The sequence below is a fragment of the Oncorhynchus kisutch genome, linkage group LG23, assembly GCF_002021735.2.
Source record: "Oncorhynchus kisutch isolate 150728-3 linkage group LG23, Okis_V2, whole genome shotgun sequence".
Lineage (NCBI taxonomy): Eukaryota > Metazoa > Chordata > Actinopteri > Salmoniformes > Salmonidae > Oncorhynchus > Oncorhynchus kisutch.
The window spans coordinates 45,244,929-45,268,539 of NC_034196.2; the positions used below are offsets into that span (position 1 = coordinate 45,244,929).

The 23,611-nt window shown below is 44.4% G+C and overlaps 1 protein-coding gene across 4 annotated transcripts in view; it reads right to left on the reverse strand.

The window, feature by feature from the left end:
• Positions 1-23,611, reverse strand: part of LOC109884327 (ras-related protein Rab-27B-like) — a 117,464-nt gene that overhangs the window by 17,312 nt on the left and 76,541 nt on the right. For 3 of the 4 annotated variants that reach the window (XM_031802671.1, XM_031802672.1, XM_031802673.1), the window contains exon 2: positions 2,878-2,979. In XM_031802671.1, the coding sequence (XP_031658531.1) occupies positions 2,878-2,979 (102 nt within the window). Of the gene's footprint in view, positions 1-2,877; positions 2,980-12,051; positions 12,070-23,611 lie in introns of those variants that run through there. The other variant, XM_020476299.2, reaches the window with a different exon arrangement.

Consider the following 23,611-nt stretch of genomic DNA (forward strand, 5'->3'; position numbering starts at 1 on the left):
GCAGAGAGCATCATGAAGAACAAGGAACACACCAGGCAGGTCCGAGATACTGTTGTGAAGAAGTTTAAAGCCGGATTTGGATACAAAACGATTTCCCAAGCTTTAAACATCCCAAGGAGCACTGTGCAAGCGATAATATTGAAATGGAAGGAGTATCAGACCACTGCAAATCTACCAAGACCTGGCCGTCCCTCTAAACTTTCAGCTCATACAAGGAGAAGACTGATCAGAGATGCAGCCAAGAGGCCCATGATCACTCTGGATGAACTGCAGAGATCTACAGCTGAGGTGGGAGACTCTGTCCATAGGACAACAATCAGTCGTATATTGCACAAATCTGGCCTTTATGGAAGAGTGGCAAGAAGAAAGCCATTTCTTAAAGATATCCATAAAAAGTGTTGTTTAAAGTGTGCCACAAGCCACCTGGGAGACACACCAAACATGTGGAAGAAGGTGCTCTGGTCAGATGAAACCAAAATTGAACTTTTTGGCAACAATGCAAAATGTTATGTTTGGCGTAAAAGCAACACAGCTCATCACCCTGACACACCATCCCCACTGTCAAACATGGTGGTGGCAGAATCATAGTTTGGGCCTGCTTTTCTTCAGCAGGGACAGGGAAGATGGTTAAAATTGATGGGAAGATGGATGGAGCCAAATACAGGTCCATTCTGGAAGAAAACCTGATGGAGTCTGCAAAAGACCTGAGACTGGGATGGAGATTTGTCTTCCAACAAGACAATGATCCAAAACATAAAGCAAAATCTACAATGGAATGGTTCAAAAATAAACATATCCAGGTGTTAGAATGGCCAAGTCAAAGTCCAGACCTGAATCCAATCGAGAATCTGTGGAAAGAACTGCTCAAAATGCTCTCCATCCAACCTCACTGAGCTCGAGCTGTTTTGCAAGGAGGAATGGGAAAAAATTTCAGTCTCTCGATGTGCAAAACTGATAGACATACCCCAAGCGACTTACAGCTGTAATCGCAGCAAAAGGTGGCGCTACAAAGTATTAACTTAAGGGGGCTGAATAATTTTGCACGCCCAATTTTTCAGTTTTTGATTTGTTAACAAAGTTTGAAATATCCAATAAATGTCGTTCCACTTCATGATTGTGTCCCACTTGTTGTTGATTCTTCACAAAAAAATACAGTTTTATATCTTTATGTTTGAAGCCTGAAATGTGGCAAAAGGTCGCAAAGTTCAAGGGGGCCGAATACTTCGCAAGGCACTGTATAATAATAATAAATATAATAATAATAATAATAATAAATATTATAATAATATACACTACATGACCAATAGTATGTGGACACCTGCTCATCAAACATAATTCCAAAGCCATGGGCCTTAATAGATAGTTGGTCCACCCTTTGCTGCAATAACAGCCTCCACTCTTCTGGGAAGGTTTTCCACTAAATGTTGGAACATTGCTGTGGGGACTTGCTTCCATTCAGCTACAAGAGCATTAGTGAGATCGGGAACACTGATGTTAGGCGATTAGGCCTGGCTCACAGTCGGCATTCCAATTAATCCCAAAGGTGTTCAATGGGGTTGAGGTCAAGGTACACTTAACCAGCATGGCTACCACAGCATTCTGCAGCGATACGCCATCCCGTCTGGTTTGCGCTTAGTGGGACTATCATTTGTTTTTCAACAGGACAATGACCCAACACACCTCCAGGCTGTGTAAGGGCTATTTGACCAAGAAGGAGAGTGATAGAGTGTTGCATCAGATGACCTGGCCTCCACAATCACTCGACCTCAACCCAATTGAGATGGTTTGGGATGAGTTGGACAGCAGAGAAGTAAAAGCAGCAAACAAGTGCTCAGCATAGTGCTCAGGTGAAGGGTCACAGACAGTGTCACCAGCAAAGCACCCCCACCACATAACACCTCCTCCTCCATGCTTTATGGTGGGAAATACACATGCGGAGATCATCCGTTCACCTCACAAAGACACGGCGGTTGGAACCAACATTTTTACATTTGGACTCCAGACCAAAGGACAAATTTCTACCGGTCTAATGTACATTGCTCATGTTTCATGGCCCAAGCAAGTGTCTTCTTCTTATTGGTGTCCTTTAGTAGTGGTTTCTTTGTAGCAATTCGACCATGAAGGCTTGATTCACACGGTCTCCTCTGAACAGTTGCTGTTGAGATGTTTCTGTTACTTGAACTCTGTGAAGCATTTATTTGGGCTGCAATTTCTGAGGCTGGTAACTCTAATGAACTTATCCTCTGCAGCAGAGGTGACTCTGGGTCACCTCTGCGGTCCTCATGAGAGCCAGTTTCATCACAGAGCTTGATGTTTTTTACGACTGAACATGAAGAAACTTTAAAAGTTATTTTCCGTATTGACTGACCTTGATGTCTTAAAATAATGGTGGACTGTCGTTTCTCTTGGCTTATTTGAGCAGTTTTTGCCATAATATGGACCAAATAGGGCTATCTTCTGTATAACCCTAATTTATCACAACACATCTGATTGGCTCAAATCTATTAAGAAGGAAAGAACTTCCACAAATTAACTTTAAGAAGGCACACCTGTTAATTGAAATGCATTCCAGGTGACTACCTCGTGAAGTTGGTTGAGATAATGCCATTAGTGTGCAAATCTGCCATCAAGGCAAAGGGTGGCTATTTGAAGAATCTAAAATATATTTTCATTTGCTTAACACTTTTTTGGTTACTACATGATTCCATATGTGTGATAGATGTCGTCACTATTAATTCTACAATGTAGAAAACAGTACAAAAATGAAATAATACCCTTGAATGAGACCGGTACTGTATATAGATCCATGAAGGTATTGAAACGTGTTGAAAGGGAAAGATGCACATCCCTAATAACTAGTTGTGTGTGTGTGTGTACCTGTATAGAAAAGTTGTCTTCCCTACTCCAGAGTCCCCCAGAGCCAGGAGCTTGATCAGGTAATCATAGTCCCCATCAGTCATCGTGCTGACCGCGCTGAACCTGGAGTAAACAAAACAAGAAGAAGTCATTTTTAAAAGGTATTTGGTATGACTCCACTGGGGATTAAACCAACAACTTTCCAATCTCAGGGGAGACACTTTAACCACAAGGTCACTGAGTACATGAAGTTAGACAGCAGATTCATCACAGCCTGTCTGACACATTCATTCATACAGTTGATGTCAGAAGTTTACATACACCTTAGACCAACACATTTCAACTCAGTTTTTCACAATTCCTGACATTTAATCCTAGTCAAAATTCCCTGTCTTAGGTCAGTTAGGATCACCACTTTATTTTAAGAATAAATTCCAGTGGGTTAGAAGTTCACATACACTCAATTAGTATTTGGTAGCGTTGCCTTTAAATTGTTTAACTTGGGTCACACGTTTTGGGTAGCCTTCCACAAGCTTCCCACAATAAGTTGGGTGATTTTTGGCCCATTCCTCCTGACAGAGCTGGTGTAACTAAGTCAGGTTTGTAGGCCTCCTTGCTCGCACACACTTTTTTAGTTCTGCCCACAGATTTTCTATGGGATTGAGGTCAAGGCTTTGTGATGGCCACTCCAATACCTTGACTTTGTTGTCCTTAAGCCATTTTGCCACAACTTTGGAAGTATGCATGAGGTCATTGCCCATTTGGAAGACCCATTTGCGACCAAGCTTTAACTTCCTGACTGATGTCTTGAGATGTGTCTTCAATATATCCACATAATTTTCCTCCCTCATGACGCCATCTATTTTGTGAAGTGCACCAGTCCCTCCTGCAGCAAAGCACCCCCACAACATGATGCTGCCACCACCGTGCTTCACGGTTGGGATGGTGTTCTTTGGCTTGCAAGCCTCCCCCTTTTCCTCCAAACATAACGATGGTCATTATGGCCAAACAGTTATATTTTTGTTTCATCAGACCAGAGGATATTTCTCCAAAAAGTAAGATATGTGTCCCCATGTGCAGTTGCAACGGTAGTCTGGCTTTTTTTATGGCGGTTTTGGAGCAGTGGGTTCTAACTTGTTGAGTGGCCTTTCAGGTTATGTCGATATAGGACTCATTTTACTGTGGATATAGATACTTCTGTTCCTGTTCTTTTTTTTCATTTCTTTTTTCACCTTTATTTAACCAGGTAGGCTAGTTGAGAACAAGTTCTCATTTACAACTGTGACCTGGCCAAGATAAAGGAAAGCAGTGCGAGACAAACAACAACAGAGTTACACATGGAATAAACAAACGTACAGTCAATAACACAACAGAAAAAAGTCTATATACATTGTGTGCAAATGAGGTAAGATAAGGCAAGTAAGGCAATAAATAGGCCATAGTGGCAAAATAATTACAATTTAGCAATTAAACACTGGAGTGATAGATAGTTTCCTCCAGAATCTTTACAAGGTCCTTTGATGTTGTTCTGGGATTGATTTGCACTTTTCGCATCAAAGTACTTTCATCTCTAGGAGACAGAACGTGTATGACGGCTGCGTGGTCCCATGGTGTTTATACTTGCGTACTATTGTTTGTACAGATGAACGTGGTACTTTCAGGCATTTGGAAAATTGCTCCCAAAGGATGAACCAGACTTGCGGAGGTCTACAATTTTTTATCTGAGGTCTTGGCTGATTTCTTTTGATTTTCCCATAATGTCAAGAAAAGAGACACTGAGTTTGAAGGTAGGCCTTGAAATACATCCACAGGTACACCTCCAATTGACTCAAATGATGTCAATTAGCCTATCAGAAGCTTCTAAAGCCATGACATAATTTTCTGGAATTTTCCAAGCTGTTTAAAGGCACAGTCAACTTAGTGCATGTTAACTTCCGGCGCCGACAGAGATGGCCGCCTCGCTTCGCGTTCCTAGGAAACTATGCAGTTTTTGTTTTTTTACGTGTTATTTCTTACATTAGTACCCCAGGTCATCTTAGGTTTCATTACATACAGTCGAGAAGAACTACTGAATATAAGATCAGCGTCAACTCACCATCAGTACGACCAAGAATATGTTTTTCGCGACGCGGATCCTGTGTTCTGCCTTACAAACAGTACAACGGAGCGGATCCTATGCAGCGACCCAAAAAAACGACTTCGAAAGAGAGGGAAACGAGGCGGTCTTCTGGTCAGACTCCGGAGACGGGCACACCGTGCACCACTCCCTAGCATTCTTCTTGCCAATGTCCAGTCTCTTGACAACAAGGTTGATGAAATCCGAGCAAGGGTAGCATTCCAGAGGGACATCAGAGACTGTAATGTTCTTTGCTTCACGGAAACGTGGCTCACCGGAGAGACGCTATCCGAAGTGGTGCAGCCAACGGGTTTCTCCACGCATCGCGCCGACAGAAACAAACATCTTTCTGGTAAGAAGAGGGGTGGGGGCGTATGCCTTATGGCCAACGTGACATGGTGTGATGAAAGAAACATACAGGAACTCAAATCCTTCTGTTCACCTGATTTAGAATTCCTCACAATCAAATGTAGACCGCATTATCTGCCAAGAGAATTCTCTTCGATTATAATCACAGCTGTATATATCCCCCCCCCAAGCAGACACATCGATGGCTCTGAACGAACTTTATTTAACTCTCTGCAAACTGGAAACAATTTATCCGGAGGCTGCATTCATTGTAGCTGGGGATTTTAACAAGGCTAATCTGAAAACAAGACTCCCTAAATTTTATCAGCATATCGATTGCACAACCAGGGGTGGAAAGACCTTGGATCATTGTTACTCTAACTTCCGCGACGCATATAAGGCCCTGCCCCGCCCCCCTTTCGGAAAAGCTGACCACGACTCCATTTTGTTGATCCCTGCCTACAGACAGAAACTAAAACAAGAGGCTCCCACGCTGAGGTCTGTCCAACGCTGGTCCGACCAAGCTGACTCCACACTCCAAGACTGCTTCCATCACGTGGACTGGGAGATGTTTCGTATTGCGTCAGATAACAACATTGACGAATACGCTGATTCGGTGTGCGAGTTCATTAGAACGTGCGTTGAATATGTCGTTCCCATAGCAACGATTAAAACATTCCCTAACCAGAAACCGTGGATTGATGGCAGCATTCGTGTGAAACTGAAAGCGCTAACCACTGTTTTTAATCAGGGCAAGGTGTCTGGTAACATGACCGAATACAAACAGTGCAGCTATTCCCTCCGCAAGGCTATCAAACAAGCTAAGCGCCAGTACAGAGACAAAGTAGAATCTCAATTCAACGGCTCAGACACAAGAGGCATGTGGCAGGGTCTACAGTCAATCACGGACTACAGGAAGAAATCCAGCCCAGTCACGGACCAGGATGTCTTGCTCCCAGGCAGACTAAATAACTTTTTTGCCCGCTTTGAGGACAATACTGTGCCACTGACACGGCCTGCAACGAAAACATGCGGTCTCTCCTTCACTGCAGCCGAGGTGAGTAAGACATTTAAACGTGTTAACCCTCGCAAGGCTGCAGGCCCAGACGGCATCCCCAGCCGCGCCCTCAGAGCATGCGCAGACCAGCTGGCCGGTGTGTTTACGGACATATTCAATCAATCCCTATACCAGTCTGCTGTTCCCACATGCTTCAAGAGGGCCACCATTGTTCCTGTTCCCAAGAAAGCTAAGGTAACTGAGCTAAACGACTACCGCCCCGTAGCACTCACATCCGTCATCATGAAGTGCTTTGAGAGACTAGTCAAGGACCATATCACCTCCACCCTACCTGACACCCTAGACCCACTCCAATTTGCTTACCGCCCAAATAGGTCCACAGACGATGCAATCTCAACCACACTGCACACTGCCCTAACCCATCTGGACAAGAGGAATACCTATGTGAGAATGCTGTTCATCGACTACAGCTCGGCATTCAACACCATAGTACCCTCCAAGCTCGTCATCAAGCTCGAGACCCTGGGTCTCGACCCCGCCCTGTGCAACTGGGTACTGGACTTCCTGACGGGCCGCCCCCAGGTGGTGAGGGTAGGCAACAACATCTCCACCCCTCTGATCCTCAACACTGGGGCCCCACAAGGGTGCGTTCTGAGCCCTCTCCTGTACTCCCTGTTTACCCACGACTCATCAAGTTTGCGGACGACACAACAGTGGTAGGCTTGATTACCAACAACGACGAGACGGCCTACAGGGAGGAGGTGAGGGCCCTCGGAGTGTGGTGTCAGGAAAATAACCTCACACTCAACGTCAACAAAACTAAGGAGATAATTGTGGACTTCAGGAAACAGCAGAGGGAACACCCCCCTATCCACATCGATGGAACAGTAGTGGAGAGGGTAGCAAGTTTTAAGTTCCTTGGCATACACATCACAGACAAACTGAATTGGTCCACTCACACAGACAGCATCGTGAAGAAGGCGCAGCAATGCCTCTTCAACCTCAGGAGGCTGAAGAAATTCGGCTTGTCACCAAAAGCACTCACAAACTTCTACAGATGCACAATCGAGAGCATCCTGGCGGGGTGTATCACCGCCTGGTATGGCAACTGCACCGCCCTCAACCGTAAGGCTATCCAGAGGGTAGTGAGGTCTGCACAACGCATCACCGGGGGCAAACTACCTGCCCACCAGGACACCTACACCACCCGATGTCACAGGAAGGCCAATAAAGATCATCAAGGACATCAACCACCCGAGCCACTGCCTGTTCACCCCGCTGTCATCCAGAAGGCGAGGTCAGTACAGGTGCATCAAAGCTGGGACCGAGAGACTGAAAAACAGCTTCTATCTCAAGGCCATCAGACTGTTAAACAGCCACCACTAACATTGAGTGGCTGCTGCCAACACACTGTCAATGACACTGACTCAACTCCAGCCACTTTAATAATGGGAATTGATGGGAAATTATGTAAATATATCACTAGCCACTTTAAACAATGCTACCTTATATAATGTTACTTACCCTACATTATTCATCTCATATGCATATGTATATACTGTACTCTATATCATCGACTGCATCCTTATGTAATACATGTATCACTAGCCACTTTAACTATGCCACTTTGTTTACATACTCATCTCATATGTTATACTGTACTCGATATCATCTACTGTATCTTGCCTATGCTGCTTTGTACCATCACTCATTCATATATCCTTATGTACATATTCCTTATCCCCTTACACTGTGTATAAGACAGTAGTTTTTTTGGAATTGTTAGTTAGATTACTTGTTCGTTATTACTGCATTGTCGGAACTAGAAGCACAAGCATTTCGCTACACTCGCATTAACATCTGCTAACCATGTGTATGTGACAAATAAAATTTGATTTGATTTGATGTAAACTTCTGAACCACTGGAATTGTGATACAGTGAATTATACGTGAAATAATATGTCTGTAAACAATTGTTGGAAAAATGACTTGTGTCATGCACAAAGTAGATGCCCTAACTGACTTGACAAAACTATAGTTTGTTAACAAGTAATTTGTGGAGTGGTTGAAAAACTAGTTTTAATGACTCCAACCTAAGTGTATGTAAACTTCCGACTTCAATTCATACAAGTTGGAAACAAACAACGGGAACTGGCCTGGGGTCAGTAAGTTTTGTCAAACAGACAACGGGGAGCTGGCCTGGGGTCAGTAAAGGTTTGCCAAACAGACAACGGGGAACTGGCCTAGGGTCAGTAAAGAAACAGACCGAAGCGAAACGGCCCAACGTCATAATAACAAACACAACTTTATTTGATCCAATAAAATCTAATGTGATCAGTCATACAATACAGATCTCTGGTCTAGATCAGACAAACGTGATTTGGTCAGAACAAGAACAGTGGCACACTAATGTAGACAGTCATCTCATCTCCTGTTAACAAATTACTCTCTGGTCTAGTTTTAGTAGCTCACGTGGAACCACAAACATCAACAACGTCCATGTCATGAGAAGGTTCTGAGAGACTTGACTAATGGAAATCTAATTTTGTCTGCTTAAAAACATGCAAAACACACAAACACATGCCCTGTCCCATCTGGACAAGAGGAATACATATGTTAGAACGCTGTTCATTGACTACAGCTCAGTATTCATAGTGCCCGCCAAGCTCACCATTAAGCTTGAGACCCTGGGTCTCAGCCCCGCCCACCACCCCCAGGTGATGAAGGTAGGAAACAACATCTCCACTTCGCTGATCCTCAACACTGGGGCCCCACAAGGGTGCGTGCTCAGCCCCGGCCTGTACTCCATGTTCACCCAGGACTGCGTGGTCACACACGCCACCAACTTATTCATCAAGTTTGCAAATGACAAAACAGTAGTGGGCTTGACTACCAACAACGACGAGACAGCCTACAGGGAGGTGGTGAGGGCACTCGGAGTGTGGTGTCAGGCTTCAGGAAACAACAGGAGGGAGCACCTCCCTATCCACATCGAAGGGACAGCAGTGGAGAATGTGGAAAGTTGTAAGTTCCTCGGCGTACACATCATGGACAAACTGAAATGGTCCACCCATACAGACAGCGTGGTGAAGAAGGCACAACAGCGCCTTTTCAACCTCAGGAGGCTGAAGAAATGTGGCTTGTCACCTGAAACCCTCACAAAGTTTTACAGATACACAATTGAGAGCATCCTGTCGGGCTGTATCACCGGCTGGTATGGCAACTGCACTGCCCACAACTGCAGGGTTCTCCAGAGGTTGGTGCGGTCTGCACAACGCATCACCTGGGGGCAAACTACCTGCCCTCCAGGACACCTACACCACCCGATGTCACAGGAAGGCCAAAAAGGTCATCAAGGACAACAACCACCCAAGCCACTGCCTGTTCACCCTGCTATCATCCTGAAGGTGAGGTCAGTACAGGTGCATCAAAGCCGAGACCGAGAGACTGAAAAACAGCTTCTATCTCAAGGCCATCAGACTGTTGTTAAACAGCCATCACTAACACAGAGGCTGCTGCCTACATATAGACTTGAAATCATTGGCCACTTTAATAAATGGAACACTAGTCACTTTAATAATGTCACTTTAATAATGTCACTTTAATAATGTTTACAACAAAAATCAAGTAAAAACATGACTCATTTCTCATATGAATATACTGTATTTTATATCATCTATTGCATCTTGCTGCTCTGTCAATGCTCATCCATATATTTATATTTACATATTCTTACTCCATCCCTTTACTTAGATGTGTGTATTAGGTTGTTGTTGTGGAATTGTTAGACATTCCTTCAGACTAGTTGTAGCTCTCCGGTGGTCCCGTCTCGGCCATTCTAGTCTATATCTCCTAACTCCTTTCTTTTTCTAAATAAATAATTACATCAGTAATCTGATCTCTTTAATCTATACAGTTGAAGTCGGAAGTTTACATACACTTAGGTTGGAGTCATTAAAACTCGTTTTTCAATCACTCCACAAATTTCTTGTTAACAAACTATAGTTTTGGCAAGTGGGTTAGGACATCTACTTTTTGCATGACACAAGTAATTTTCCCAACAATTGTTTACCGACAGATTATTTCACTTATAATTCACTGTATCACAATTCCAGTGTCTCTTTGCTTGACATCATGGGAAAATCAAAAGAAATCAGCCAAGACCTCTGTTTCATCCATGGGAGCAATTTCCAAACGCCTGAAGCTACCACGTTCATCTGTATAAACAATAGTACGCAAGTATAAACACCATGGGACCATGCAGCCATCATACCCCTCAAGAAGAAGATGCGTTCTGTCTCCTAGAGATGAACGTACTTTGGTTTGAAAAGTGAAAATCAATCCCAGAACAACAGCAAAGGACCTTGTGAAGATGCTGGAGGAAACAGGTACAAAATTATCTATATCCACATGACATAACCTGAAAGGCCGCTCAGCAAGGAAGACGCCACTGCTCCAAAACCACCATAAAAAGGCCAGACAACTGCACATGGGGACAAAGATCGTACTTTTTGGAGAAATGTCCTCTGGTCTGATGAAACAAAAATAGAACTGTTTGGCCATAATGACCATCATTATGTTTGGAGGAGAAAGGCTTGCAAGCTGAAGACACCATCCCAACCGTGAAGCACGGGGGTGGCAGCATCATGTTGTGGTGGTGCTTTGCTGCAGGAGGTGCTGGTGCACTTCACAAAATAGATGGCATCACGAGGCAGGAAAATTGTGTGGATATATTGAAGCAACATCTCAAGACATCAGGATTTAAAGCTTGGTCGCAAATGGGTCTTTCAAATGGACAATGACCCCAAGCTAAAGTTGTGGCAAAATGGCTAAAGGACCACAAAGTCAAGGTACTGGAGTGACCATCACAAAGCCCTGACCTCAATCCCATAATTTGTTGGCAGAATTGAAAAAGCGTGTTCGAGCAATGAGGCCTACAAACCTGACTCAGGTACACCAGCTCTGTCAGGAGTAATGGGCCAACATTCACCCAACTTATTGTGGAAAGCTTGTGGAAGGCTACCCGAAACGTTTGACCCAAGTTAAACAATTTAAAGGCAACGCTACCAAATACTAATTGAGTGTATGTAAACGTCTGACCCACTGGGAATGTGATGAAAGAAATAAAAGCTGAAATAAATCATTATCTCTACTATTATTCTGACATTTCACAGTCTTAAAATAAAGTGGTTGATCCTAACTGACCTAAGACAGGGAATTTTGACTAGGATTAAATGTCAGGAATTGTGAAAAACTGAGTTGAAATGTATTTGGCTAAGGTGTATGTAAACTTCCGACTTCAATATATATATATTATAGACAATATATATATATATATATTAGACAATTATATATTATGCTATGGGTCAGAGGTTAGATGTTAGACTAGATGTTAGATTGTGGCCTTCTGGGAAAGAGCCTGGGAGCGCCAGTCATTGGGTGAGTAGAGAGGGCGTATCGGGGGAAACCGAGTGTTTTTTATGTGTTCTCTCTCAGAAGGAGAAAGCAGAGACATTTCTACTGACTGTACTGTGTTTACCCCCCAAACCCCCTCCAGATACCACGGTACCATTATCCATTCACTCGACATAGACAGTTAATTGTGAGGAAAGGAAAAGAGTCCTTCTAAATAGAGTCCAATTGGATCTCAGAAGGTTCCGCATACATAATGTGTTAATTGCAAATTGCTTTGGATGACACTTAGTCAAATTACCATATTATTAGTGGTAAAACAAAGTTATCAGATCCCAAATGGCCTTTAGGTCCCCAAAGAGGAGGTCCTTTGGTTTAGCTTTAGTGGCTCAGTCTATGTCCCTGTTCCTGTTGTGCGTCGAGTCTGTTTGTTTGCCTCACTGACCCTGTGGATTATATTTAGACAAGAAGATCATGAGACTCCAATTCACTCAGTAGAGAGAGAAAGAGAGAGACGAGAGAGAGAGCGAGAGCTGGAGGGCAACAGCACGGCACCACCGTATCTCCCAGCTGTCCAAGCAGCTCTTTTAAAAACACATTTAGGAAAAGTTGATGAGGGGGGGGGGGGATGACTTTCACAACAGCAGATTATTGATTAATTAGAACCTTAAAATCATATAATTGTTCAAAATGGCTCTGGCAGTTCTATGTTGTTGTTAAACCAGACCCTGGGCCCCTCGTCCCCAGGAGGATGACAAGTCTATGGATACATTGTCAGGGGAATCAGGACGTCCTGAGGATGTGATCAGTGGACCTCACTGTCCCTAAGGTGACCTCACTGTCTCTCAGGGGAGCTCACTGTCCCTCAGGTGACCTCACTGTCCCTCAGGGGACCTCACTGTCCCTAAGGTGATCTCACTGTCTCTCAGGGGAGCTCACTGTCCCTCAGTGGACCTCACTGTCCCTCAGGTGACCTCACTGTCTCTCAGGGGACCTCACTGTCCCTCAGGGGACCTCACTGTCTCTCAGGGGAGCTCACTGTCCCTAAGGTGACCTCACTGTCCCTCAGGGGACTTCCTCACTGTCCCTCAGGGGACTTCCTCACTGTCCCTCAGGGGACTTCCTCACTGTCCCTCAGGGGACCTCCTCACTGTCCCTCAGGGGACCTCCTCACTGTCCCTCAGGGGACCTCCTCACTGTCCCTCAGGGGACCTCCTCACTGTCCCTCAGGGGACCTCCTCACTGTCCCTCAGGGGACCTCACTGTCCCTCGGGGGACCTCACTGTCCCTCAGGGGACCCATGCGTCATCAGTAGCAGTAGGAGAGTCTGGCGATTGCACTGTGTCTTCCTTCTGTACAAACACATCTACGGTCTCACTTCATGTACACCAAAATATTTATTTTACCTTTATTTAACGAGGCAAGTCAGTTAAGAACAAATTCTTATTTTCAATGACGGCCTAGAAACAGTGGGTTAACTGCCTCGTTCAGGGGCAGAACAAACTTGCAACTTTTTGGTTACTAGTCCAACGCTCTAACCACTTGGCTACCCTGCCGCCCCAAATAACCCGATGAGTCTGTGCGATTACGATCACCAAACGATTGTCTAGGCTTACGATCAGAGTTATGTTAAAAGGTTCATTACTGAACATCTACTAACCCTCTATTAGTGAATATTAACATGAAGTAATACCATTTTGGATCAGATTGGATCAAAACATTATGTTCCAACAGGAGATGCAATACGAGTCTGTCATGTGAAAGGAGGTAGTCCCTGTTTGATTTGAGAATGAGGAAATTGGTTTACTATGTCCATTTCCCTTTCCATTAATGGGGCCTTTTCTTGTGAATAGCTAGTGAAGAGAGCTGGTAAGTAGAGGAATATGAAATCAACAAGATACTTGAGGACCCCACTGAACAACAATGATGCAGTCAGACAGGGTCTGCGTTCCAAAATGGCACCCTATTCCTCATTGGTTTCTGACCAAAGGTAGTGCACAATATAGTTCTCTGGCCAAAGGTAGTGCACAATATAGTTCTATGGCCAAAGGTAGTGCACAATATAGTTCTCTGGCCAAAGGTAGTGCACAATATAGTTCTCTGGCCAAAGGTAGTGCACAATATAGTTCTCTGGCCAAAGGTAGTGCACTATATAGTTCTCTGGCCAAACGTAGTGCACAATATAGTTCTCTGGCCAAAGGTAGTGCACTATATAGTTCTCTGGCCAAAGGTAGTGCACTATATAGTTCTCTGGCCAAAGGTAGTGCACTATATAGGTCTCTGGCCAAAGGCAGTGCACTATATAGGTCTCTGGCCAAAGGTAGCGCACTATATAGGTCTCTGGCAAAAGTAGGGCACTATATAGGGAAAATGGAGCCATTTGGGATGCAGTCAGTGTGATTCAGGCAGAAGGTTTTAGACACCGCACCATTGAAGAAGACTGATTTGAAGTGTCTCCAGATGCATCCCATTACAATACATGTCTCCACCTCCAACACCAGCCGTTGGCTACAGAACAGCACTTTCAATCTGGAAATTTGTGCACCAGTGATTAGATGAGAGTAGTATGGAGGCTGGCTCCTATTTTTTTTTTTACTAGCAGACAATTTATTACTACAAACAGTAGCTATAGTACACAGTGGTACAATGAAAATCTGAAACACATTAAAACTTTAACGAGCCAAGGAGAGGGGTGTGTATGACTGGATGTCTCGTTCAATTTTGTAATGGAAATACACAAGCTCTTGTAAAATAGATTTTACATTTCCTTGTTAGATAAGGCAACGTCAACACAAATTATGCAATCCTGTAGAATAGGAAGCAAATGAAATGAAAGTAATTCTGAATGCTGTCTGATCTCAATTTTGATAAGCTGCTAAACATAATAACCCTGCTGCCAGTCTAAACAAACTGGTTCTGGCTTTTAATAGCAGTTGGCCTAGTAGTTAGATGTGGTCATCCTGTCTGGGTTGGCGACCCCCTTGGGTTGTGCCATGGCGGAGATCTTTCTGGGCTATACTCGGCCCTGTCTCAGGATGGTAAGTTGGTGGTTGAAGATATCCCTCTAGTGGTGTGGGGGCTGTGCTTTGGCAAAGTGGGTGGGGTTATATCCTTCCTGTTTGGCCCTGTCTGGGGGTGTCCTCGGATGGGTCCACAGTGTCTCCTGACCCCTCCTGTCTCAGCCTCCAGTATTTATGCTGCAGTAGTTTATGTGTCGGTGGGCTGGGGTCAGTTTGTTATATCTGCAGTACTTCTCCTGTCCTATCCAGTGTCCTGTGTGAATCTAAGTGTGCGTTCTCTAATTCTCTCCTTCTCTCTTTCTTTCTCTCTCTCGGAGGACCTGAGCCCTAGGACCATGCCCCAGGATTACCTGACATGATGACTCCTTGCTGTCCCCAGTCCACCTGGCCGTGCTGCTGCTCCAGTTTCAACTGTTCTGCCTTATTATTATTCGAACATGCTGGTCATTTATGAACATTTGAACATCTTGCCCATGTTCTGTTATAATCTCCACCCGGCACAGCCAGAAGAGGACTGGCCACCCCACATAGCCTGGTTCCTCTCTAGGTTTCTTCCTAGGTTTTGGCCTTTCTAGGGAGTTTTTCTTAGCCACCGTGCTTCTACACCTGCATTGCTTGCTGTTTGGGGCTTTAGGCTGGGTTTCTGTACAGCACTTTGAGATATCAGCTGATGTACGAAGGGCTATATAAATACATTTGATTTGATTTGATTTAGTTAGAGCGTTGGGCCAGTAACCGAAAGGTTGCTGGATCGAATCCCCGAGCTGACAAGGTAAAAATCTGTTGTTCTGCCCCTGAACAAGGCAGTTAATTAACCCACTGTTCCCCGGTAGGCCGTCATTGTAAATAAGGATTTGTTTTTAACCTCGAGTGTAGGGGCAGTGTTTTGATGTTTGGATGAAAACGTACCCAACTGAAATGGCCTATTTCTCAGGCCCAGAATCTAGAGATTAGGATAGAAAACAGTCTAAATTTTCCAAAACTGTCAAAATATTGTCTGTGAGTATAACAGAACTGATATTGCAGGCGACAACCTGAGGAAAATCCAACAAGGAAGTGCTGTTTTTCATGAAAGCTCTCTTCCATTGCATGAATCTGGATATCAACCAGATTCCTTTTCCTATGGCTCCCACATGTTGTGAACAGTCTTTAGACATAGTTTCAGTCTTTTATTTTGAAAAATGAGCGAGAAAGATCACATCGCGTCATTGGATGGCTGGGTGCCAGCAGCGTTTTGCATGCGCCAACAGAGTGGAGCAGACATTTTCTCTCTCTCTCCTATTGAAGAAGATACAGTCCAGTTGAAATATTACCGATTATATAATTGTAAAAACAACCTGAGGATTGATTATAAAAAATGTTTGACATGTTTCTATGAACTTTACGGATACTATTTGGAATTTTCGTCTGCCCCGCTCGAGCCTGTGGATTTCTGAACATAATGCGCCAACCAAATGGAGGTATTTATAATCTTTATGGAACAAAAGGAACATTTATTGTGTAACTTGGAGTCTCGTGAGGGCAAACATCCGAAGATCATCAAAGGTAAGCGATTCATTTGATTGCTTTTGTGACTTTCGTGACCAATCCACTTTGCTACTAGCTGTTTGTAATGTTTTGTCTGCTGAGAGAGATGTCCTTACATAAATGCTTGGTTTGCTTTCGCCGAAATGCTTTTTTAAAAATCTGACACGCCAGGTGGATTAACAACAAGCTAAGCTGTGTTTTGCTATATTGCACTTGTGATTTCATGAAAATAAAATATTTTTTGTAATTTAATTAGAATTTGGCGCTCTGCAATTTAGCGGATGTTGACGAAAATGATCCCGCTAACGGGATGGGTGCGCCAAGAAGTTTTAACTGACTTGCCTAGTTAAGTAAAAGGTTAAATAAAATAAACAAAGCTCTTACTACTGCCCCCATAGAGAGATCTATGGCTATCTACCAACACCAGTCCTCTACTGAACTGCTTTTGAATAGTGATTTGATAAATAAGTTGATTTTTCCTAAGACCTCGATCATGCATCTGTAACAGAATATGAGTCCTTATCCTACACACCAACATCTGACTTGCGGCCACAGTTACCACGACCAGGAAATGGTTCATCCTGTTGAAAAGGAAGCAGTAGACAGCATGTTATTTAGGATAGAAACTTCAACTTCCACCTGACTGTGCTGCTGCTCTAGTTTCAACTGTTCTGCCTTATTATTATTCGACCATGCTGGTCATTTATGAACATTTGAACATCTTGGCCATGTTCTGTTATAATCTCCACCCGGCACAGCCAGAAGAGGACTGGCCACCCCACATAGCCTGGTTCCTCTCTAGGTTTCTTCCTAGGTATTGGCCTTTCTAGGGAGTTTTTCCTAGCCACCGTGCTTCTACACCTGCATTGCTTGCTGTTTGGGGTTTTAGGCTGGGTTTCTGTACAGCACTTTGAGATATCAGCTGATGTACAAAGGGCTATATAAATAAATTTGATTTGATTTGATTTCTCACTGATGTTTCTGATGTATTATCAAATCAAAAAGTATTGGTCACGTACACATGGTTAGCAGATGTCATTGTGAGTGTAGCGAAATGCTTCTTCAGATGTCAGTAATTCAAAAGAAACGTTCCAAAGGAGACATTACAAAAAACAAAATAATAATAATAGTAATAATAATAAATTATTAATAATAATTATCGTTCCAGCGACTGAGAATGAAACATTAAAATTGTCAACCATATTGTTCATGAATAATGATGAGTGAGAAAGTTAGACGCACACATACAGTGGGGCAAAAAAGTATTTAGTCAGCCACCAATTGTGCAAGTTCTCCCACTTAAAAAGATGAGAGAGGCCTGTAATTTTCATCATAGGTACACTTCAACTATGACAGACAAAATGAGAAGAAAAAAACCCAGAAAATCACATTGTAGGACTTTTAATGAATTTATTTGCAAATTATGGTGGAAAATAAGTATTTGGTCACCTACAAACAAGTAAGTGGGAGAACTTGCACAATTGGGGGCTGACTAAATACTTTTTTGCCCCACTGTATCATACCCCCAAGACATGCTAACCTCCTACCATTACAATAACAGAGGAGGTTAGCAGTTTATATCACACCCCCAAGACATGCTAACCTCCTACCATTACAATAACAGAGGAGGTTAGCATTTTATATCACACCCCCAAGACATGCTAACCTCCTACCATTACAATAACAGAGGAGGTTAGCATTTTATATCACACCCCCAAGACATGCTAACCTCCTACCATTACAATAACAGAGGAGGTTAGCATTTTATATCACACCCCCAAGACATGCTAACCTCTCACCATTACAATATTTTTTATTTCACCTTTATTTAACCAGGTAGGCTAGTTGAGAACAAGTTCTCACTTACAACTGCAACCTGGCCAAGATAAAGCAAAGCAGTGCGACAAAAACAACACAGAGTTACACATAAACAAACGTACAGTCAATAACACAATATAAAAATCTATATACAGTGTGTGCAAATGTAGTAAGATTAGGGAGGTAAGGCAATAAAATAAAAAATAATAACAAGAAATAATGACAATTGAGCAATTAACACTGGAGTGATAGAAGATGAACGTGCAAGTAGAGATACTGAGGCATTTAAAAAAAAATCAATATGGGGATGGGGTAGTTGGGTGGGCTATTTACAGATGGGCTGTGTAAAGGTGCAATGATCGGTGAGCTGCTCTGACAGCTGATGCTTAAATTTAGTGAGGGAGATATAAGTCCCGAGCTTCAGTGATCTGAGCAGTTAACCGATCGCTGCAGCTGTACATAGTCTATCGGTAAACAGCCCACCCATTTTTACCTACCTCATCCCCATACTGTTTTTATTTATTTACTTTTCTGCTCTTTTGCACACCAATATCTCTACCTGTACATGACCATCTGATCATTTATCACTCCAGTGTTAATCTGCAAAATTGTAATTATTCGCCTACCTCCTCATGCCTTTTGCACACATTGTATATAGACCCCCCCTTTTTTTCTACTGTGTTATTGACTTGTTAATTGTTTACTCCATGTGTAACTCTGTGTTGTCTGTTCACACTGCTATGCTTTATCTTGGCCAGGTCGCAGTTGCAAATGAGAACTTGTTCTCAACTAGCCTACCTGGTTAAATAAAGGTGAAATAAAAAATAAAATAAAGTGATTTTTGAAATTCGTTCCAGTCATTGGCAGCAGAGAACTGGAAGGAAAGGCGGCCAAAGGAGGAATTGGCTTTGGGGATGATCTGTTTGTTAACTTGGCTTTCGAAGACTTTAGAAAGGCAGGGCAGGATGGATATAGGTCTGTAACAGTTTGGATCTAAAGTGTCTCCCCCTTTGAAGAGGTGGATGACTGCGGAAGCTTTACAATCTTAAGGGATCTCAGACGATATGAAAGAGAGGTCGAACAGGCTAGTAATAGGGGTGGCAACAATTGCGGTGGGTAATTTTAGAAAGAGAGGGTCCAGATTGTCTAGCCCAGCTGATTTGTAGGGGTACAGATTTTGCAGCTCTTTCAGAACATCAGCTATATGGATTTGGGCGAAGGAGAAATGGGGGCAAATGGGGGCAAGTTGCTGTGGGGGGTGCTGAGCTGTTGACTGGGGTAGGGGTAGCCAGGTGGAAAGCATGGCCAGCCATAGGAAAATGCTTATTGAAATTCTTGATTCTCGTAGATTTATCGGTGGTGACAGTGTTTCCTAGCCTCAGTGCAGTGGGCAGCTGGGAGGAGGGGCTCTTATTCTCCATGGACTTTACAGTGTCCCAGGAGGAGGGGCTCTTATTCTCCATGGACTTTACAGTGTCCCAGAACTTTTTGGAATTAGTGCTACAGGATGTACATTTCTGTTTGAAAAGGCTAGCCTTTGCTTTCCTAACTGACTGTGTATATTTGTTCCTAACTTCCCTGAAAAGTTGCATATTGTGGAGGCTATTCGATGCTAATGCAGTACGCCACAGGATGTTTTTGTGCTGGTCAAGGGCAGTCAGATCAGTAGCCACTCGTTTGCAGCTAGCTAGCTGCGATGACCCGGTGTAATGATCCAGAGCGGCAGGAATCCGATGGTAGAGAGAAGCAGTCCGATATGCTCTGGGTTGATATGCAGACTCTGCAGACTGGCAGGTGTTGTCCGAGCGAAGGCTGGCTGGTGACCGAGACAAACGTAAAGACGGCTAGTCGTGGCTAACAAAGACTAGTAGCTAGTTAGCTGGCTAGCTCCTGATGGAAGATCCAGTTCTAAAGAATAAAAATAGCAGATCCGTACCACATTGGGTGAGGCGGGTTGCAGGAAAGTATATTTAGTTCGTAGATAGAAAGTGAGATTAAGATATATCTGAAAAATACTATTTACACGGGATAAGACACTGGATAAGACAAAGACAGATACAAACATCCTACTGCTACGCCATCTTGGAAACCAGACAGGGGAGGTTAGAATTTTATATCATACCCCCAAGACATGCTAACCTCTCACCATTACAATAACAGGGGAGGTTAGCATTTTATATCATACCCACCAAGACATGCTAACCTCTCACCATTACAATAACAGGGGAGGTTAGCATTTTATATCATACCCACCAAGACATGCTAACCTCTCACCATTACAATAACAGGGGAGGTTAGAATTGTTGGTGGGGTATGTTATTTATGCCTCTGTAATTTTCTCACTCACGATTCATTCAGGACTATCCGTAACCATGGTAGCATCCACATGAATGTAGGAGTGTTTAGAAACATGTTCTATTCTCATTTACAATAAAAGTGACTCCAAAATGACACAGTACATTATTTACCATTCATTTCTATTGGGCACAAAATGATCAAAAACAAAACAGCAAATGCATCCAACATGTTTGTAGTGTCACAAGCCTGGTGTAAATCAGAAGAGCTATTAGGTTAACAGAGCATCTCTCTGTGTTGACAGACAGTCCTATAGGTCGACCATAGCTTCTATAGGAGTCTCCCTGCTGGTCCTATTCATTACGCCTAAAAACAGAAGTCCCAACCTGGGAACTAGCCCATATATATAAAAAAAAAAGATTGTTTTCATTTGTTGTTGCAACACGTTCGGCTACGGTGTTTGCACTAATGAATACGACCTGGAATACGACCTGTGTTGACAGCATTCTAAATCTATCTGACTATTCAGCCTCTATACGGAAGCCTTAAACTGGTAAGCTAAATGGGAGACATCCCTCCTCCTGGTTGGACTGAGCTGTCATGAATTCTAGGAAGTGAGTTCTCTATAGGAAAGAGGTCTCTACGGGGAAGGACTCTATGGGGAAGGTCTCTACGGGGAAGGTCTCTACGGGGAAGGTCTCTACGGGGAAGGTCTCTACGGGGAAGCGTGCATACCCAAACAGTCACCTGAGGCTCAGCCTAACAGCATAATGATCTCTCATCTGTCTGCATTATCTCAAGCCTGTGTTTGTGTGCGCGTGTGTGCATGTGCATGTGTGTGTATGTGTGCATAAGCATGTGTGTGTATGTGTGCATGTGCATGTGTGTGCATGTGCGTGAGTGTGTATGTGCATGTGCATGTGTGTGTATGTGATCGTATCTGACGAGTTGACATTATTCTGCTTTATTTTCCCCAGAACAGAAATGTCATGATTATTGTATCTCTACATCTGAGGCACTGAAGGTTGGAGAGATTGGTGGTTACGAGCTTCTAGCTGGTTTCTGCAGTGAGTCAGGCTGTTGGTCTACAGAAACTATTGATTGGCTGTAGCCTCCGGGAGGACAGGTCTGGGAAGTGTCTTTGTGTGTTTGTGACACATTCCCACTGCTGATTGCTTTAGAATTTCAGGAGGGGTGTTTCTCTCACCACTGCGCCAGTCAATACTGCTATCTGGACCCTGATTATAAATACTAACAGACATGTGTCAGCCACATGCTCAAATGCCAATAAACATTTGTTCAGATTCTATCCCCAAAAAAAAAACTGCTTTCATTGATCTAGTTCAACAAGAGAAATCATCAAGTTGTCAAGTCTACTGTAGGAGTCGACCTAACCTAGGGTCAGTCAATTACCCTAAGAAAGAGAGGTGAATTGTTCTATGTAAACAATAATAAATTGTAGCGTAACTGACATGACAGGGATCAGGTGGCCTTTCAAAAAGGGTTCAGACCACTTTCAGCAGCTCAGACTCAGTGTGTAAGGTTTGTGAGCGAGTCCCTGCATGTGTTCTATCTGATGTTTAAACCCCTCTCCATCTCCCTGCTATCCCTGAGCCCCATGGAGTAGAAGGCAGGAGGGTGAACTAATCCCTGTAGCAGCAGCAGCAGCTCCAGTCAGACAGAAAGGTTAGCAGTGCTGGAGGTCAACCTGGGAGATCGATCTAACACAGAGGGAGAGAAGCCGGGACCAAGGTGGACCAGGGTGGACCAGGGCGGACCAAGATGGACCAAGATGGACCAAGGCTGACCAAGATGGACCAAGGTGGACCAAGGCTGACCAAGGTGGACCAAGGCTGACCGAGGTGGACCAAGGCTGACCGAGGTGGACCAAGGTGGACCGAGGTGGACCAAGGCTGACCAAGGCGGACCAAGGCTGACCAAGGCGGACCAAGGTGGACCAAGGCTGACCAAGGTGGGCCAAGGCTGACCAAGGTGGACCAAGGTGGACCAAGGTGGACCGAGGTGGACCAAGGCTGACCAAGGTGGACCAAGGTGGACCGAGGTGGACCAAGGCTGACCAAGGCGGACCGAGGTGGACCAAGGCTGACCAAGGCGGACCAAGGCGGACCAAGGTGGACCAAGGCTGACCGAGGTGGACCAAGGTGGACCAAGGCTGACCGAGGTGGACCAAGGCTGACCAGGGCGGACCAAGGCTGACCAGGGCGGACCAAGGTGGACCAAGGCGGACCAAGGCTGACCAGAGCGGACCAAGGCTGACCAGGGCGGACCAAGGTGGACCAAGGCTGACCAGAGCGGACCAAGGTGGACGTTAGTACTGTGGTGAAAATAAGGAAGTATGTTCCGGCATCCCAGAAAAATAAATATAGTGTGGGTATGGTGGTGTGGGTATGGTGTGGGTATGGTGGTGTGGGTATGGTGTGGGTATGGTGGTGTGGGTATGGTGGTGTGGGTATGGTGGTGTGGGTAGGGTGTGGGTATGGTGGTGTGGGTATGGTGGTGTGGGTAGGGTGTGGGTATGGTGTGGGTATAGTGTGGGTATGGTGGTGGTATAGTGTGGGTATGGTGGTATGGGTAGGGTGTGGGTATGGTGTGGGTATAGTGTGTGTATGGTGTGGGTAGGGTGTGGGTAGGGTGTGGGTATGGTGGTATGGGTAGGGTGTGGGTATGGTGTGGGTATAGTGTGGGTATGGTGCGGTTATAGTGTGGGTATGGTGGTGTGGGTATGGTGTGGGTATGGTGGTGTGGGTAGGGTGTGGGTATGGTGTGGGTATGGTGGTGTGGGTAGGGTGTGGGTATGGTGTGGGTATGGTGGTGTGGGTATGGTGGTGTGGGTAGGGTGTGGGTATGGTGGTGTGGGTATGGTGTGGGTATGGTGGTGTGGGTATGGTGGTGTGGGTATGGTGTGGGTATGGTGTGGGTATGGTGGTGTGGGTATGGTGTGGGTATGGTGTGGGTATGGTGGTGTGCGTATGGTGGTGTGGGTATGGTGGTGTGGGTATGGTGGTGTGGGTATGGTGTGGGTATGGTGTGGGTATGGTGGTGTGAGTATGGTGGTGTGGGTATGGTGGTGTGGGTATGCCGTATCGGTAGAACAAAACTGTAGGCTACTACACCACTATTAATCATTACATCATGTCAGGGGCATGAAACATTAGCGAATGTTTGAAAACGGGTGGTATA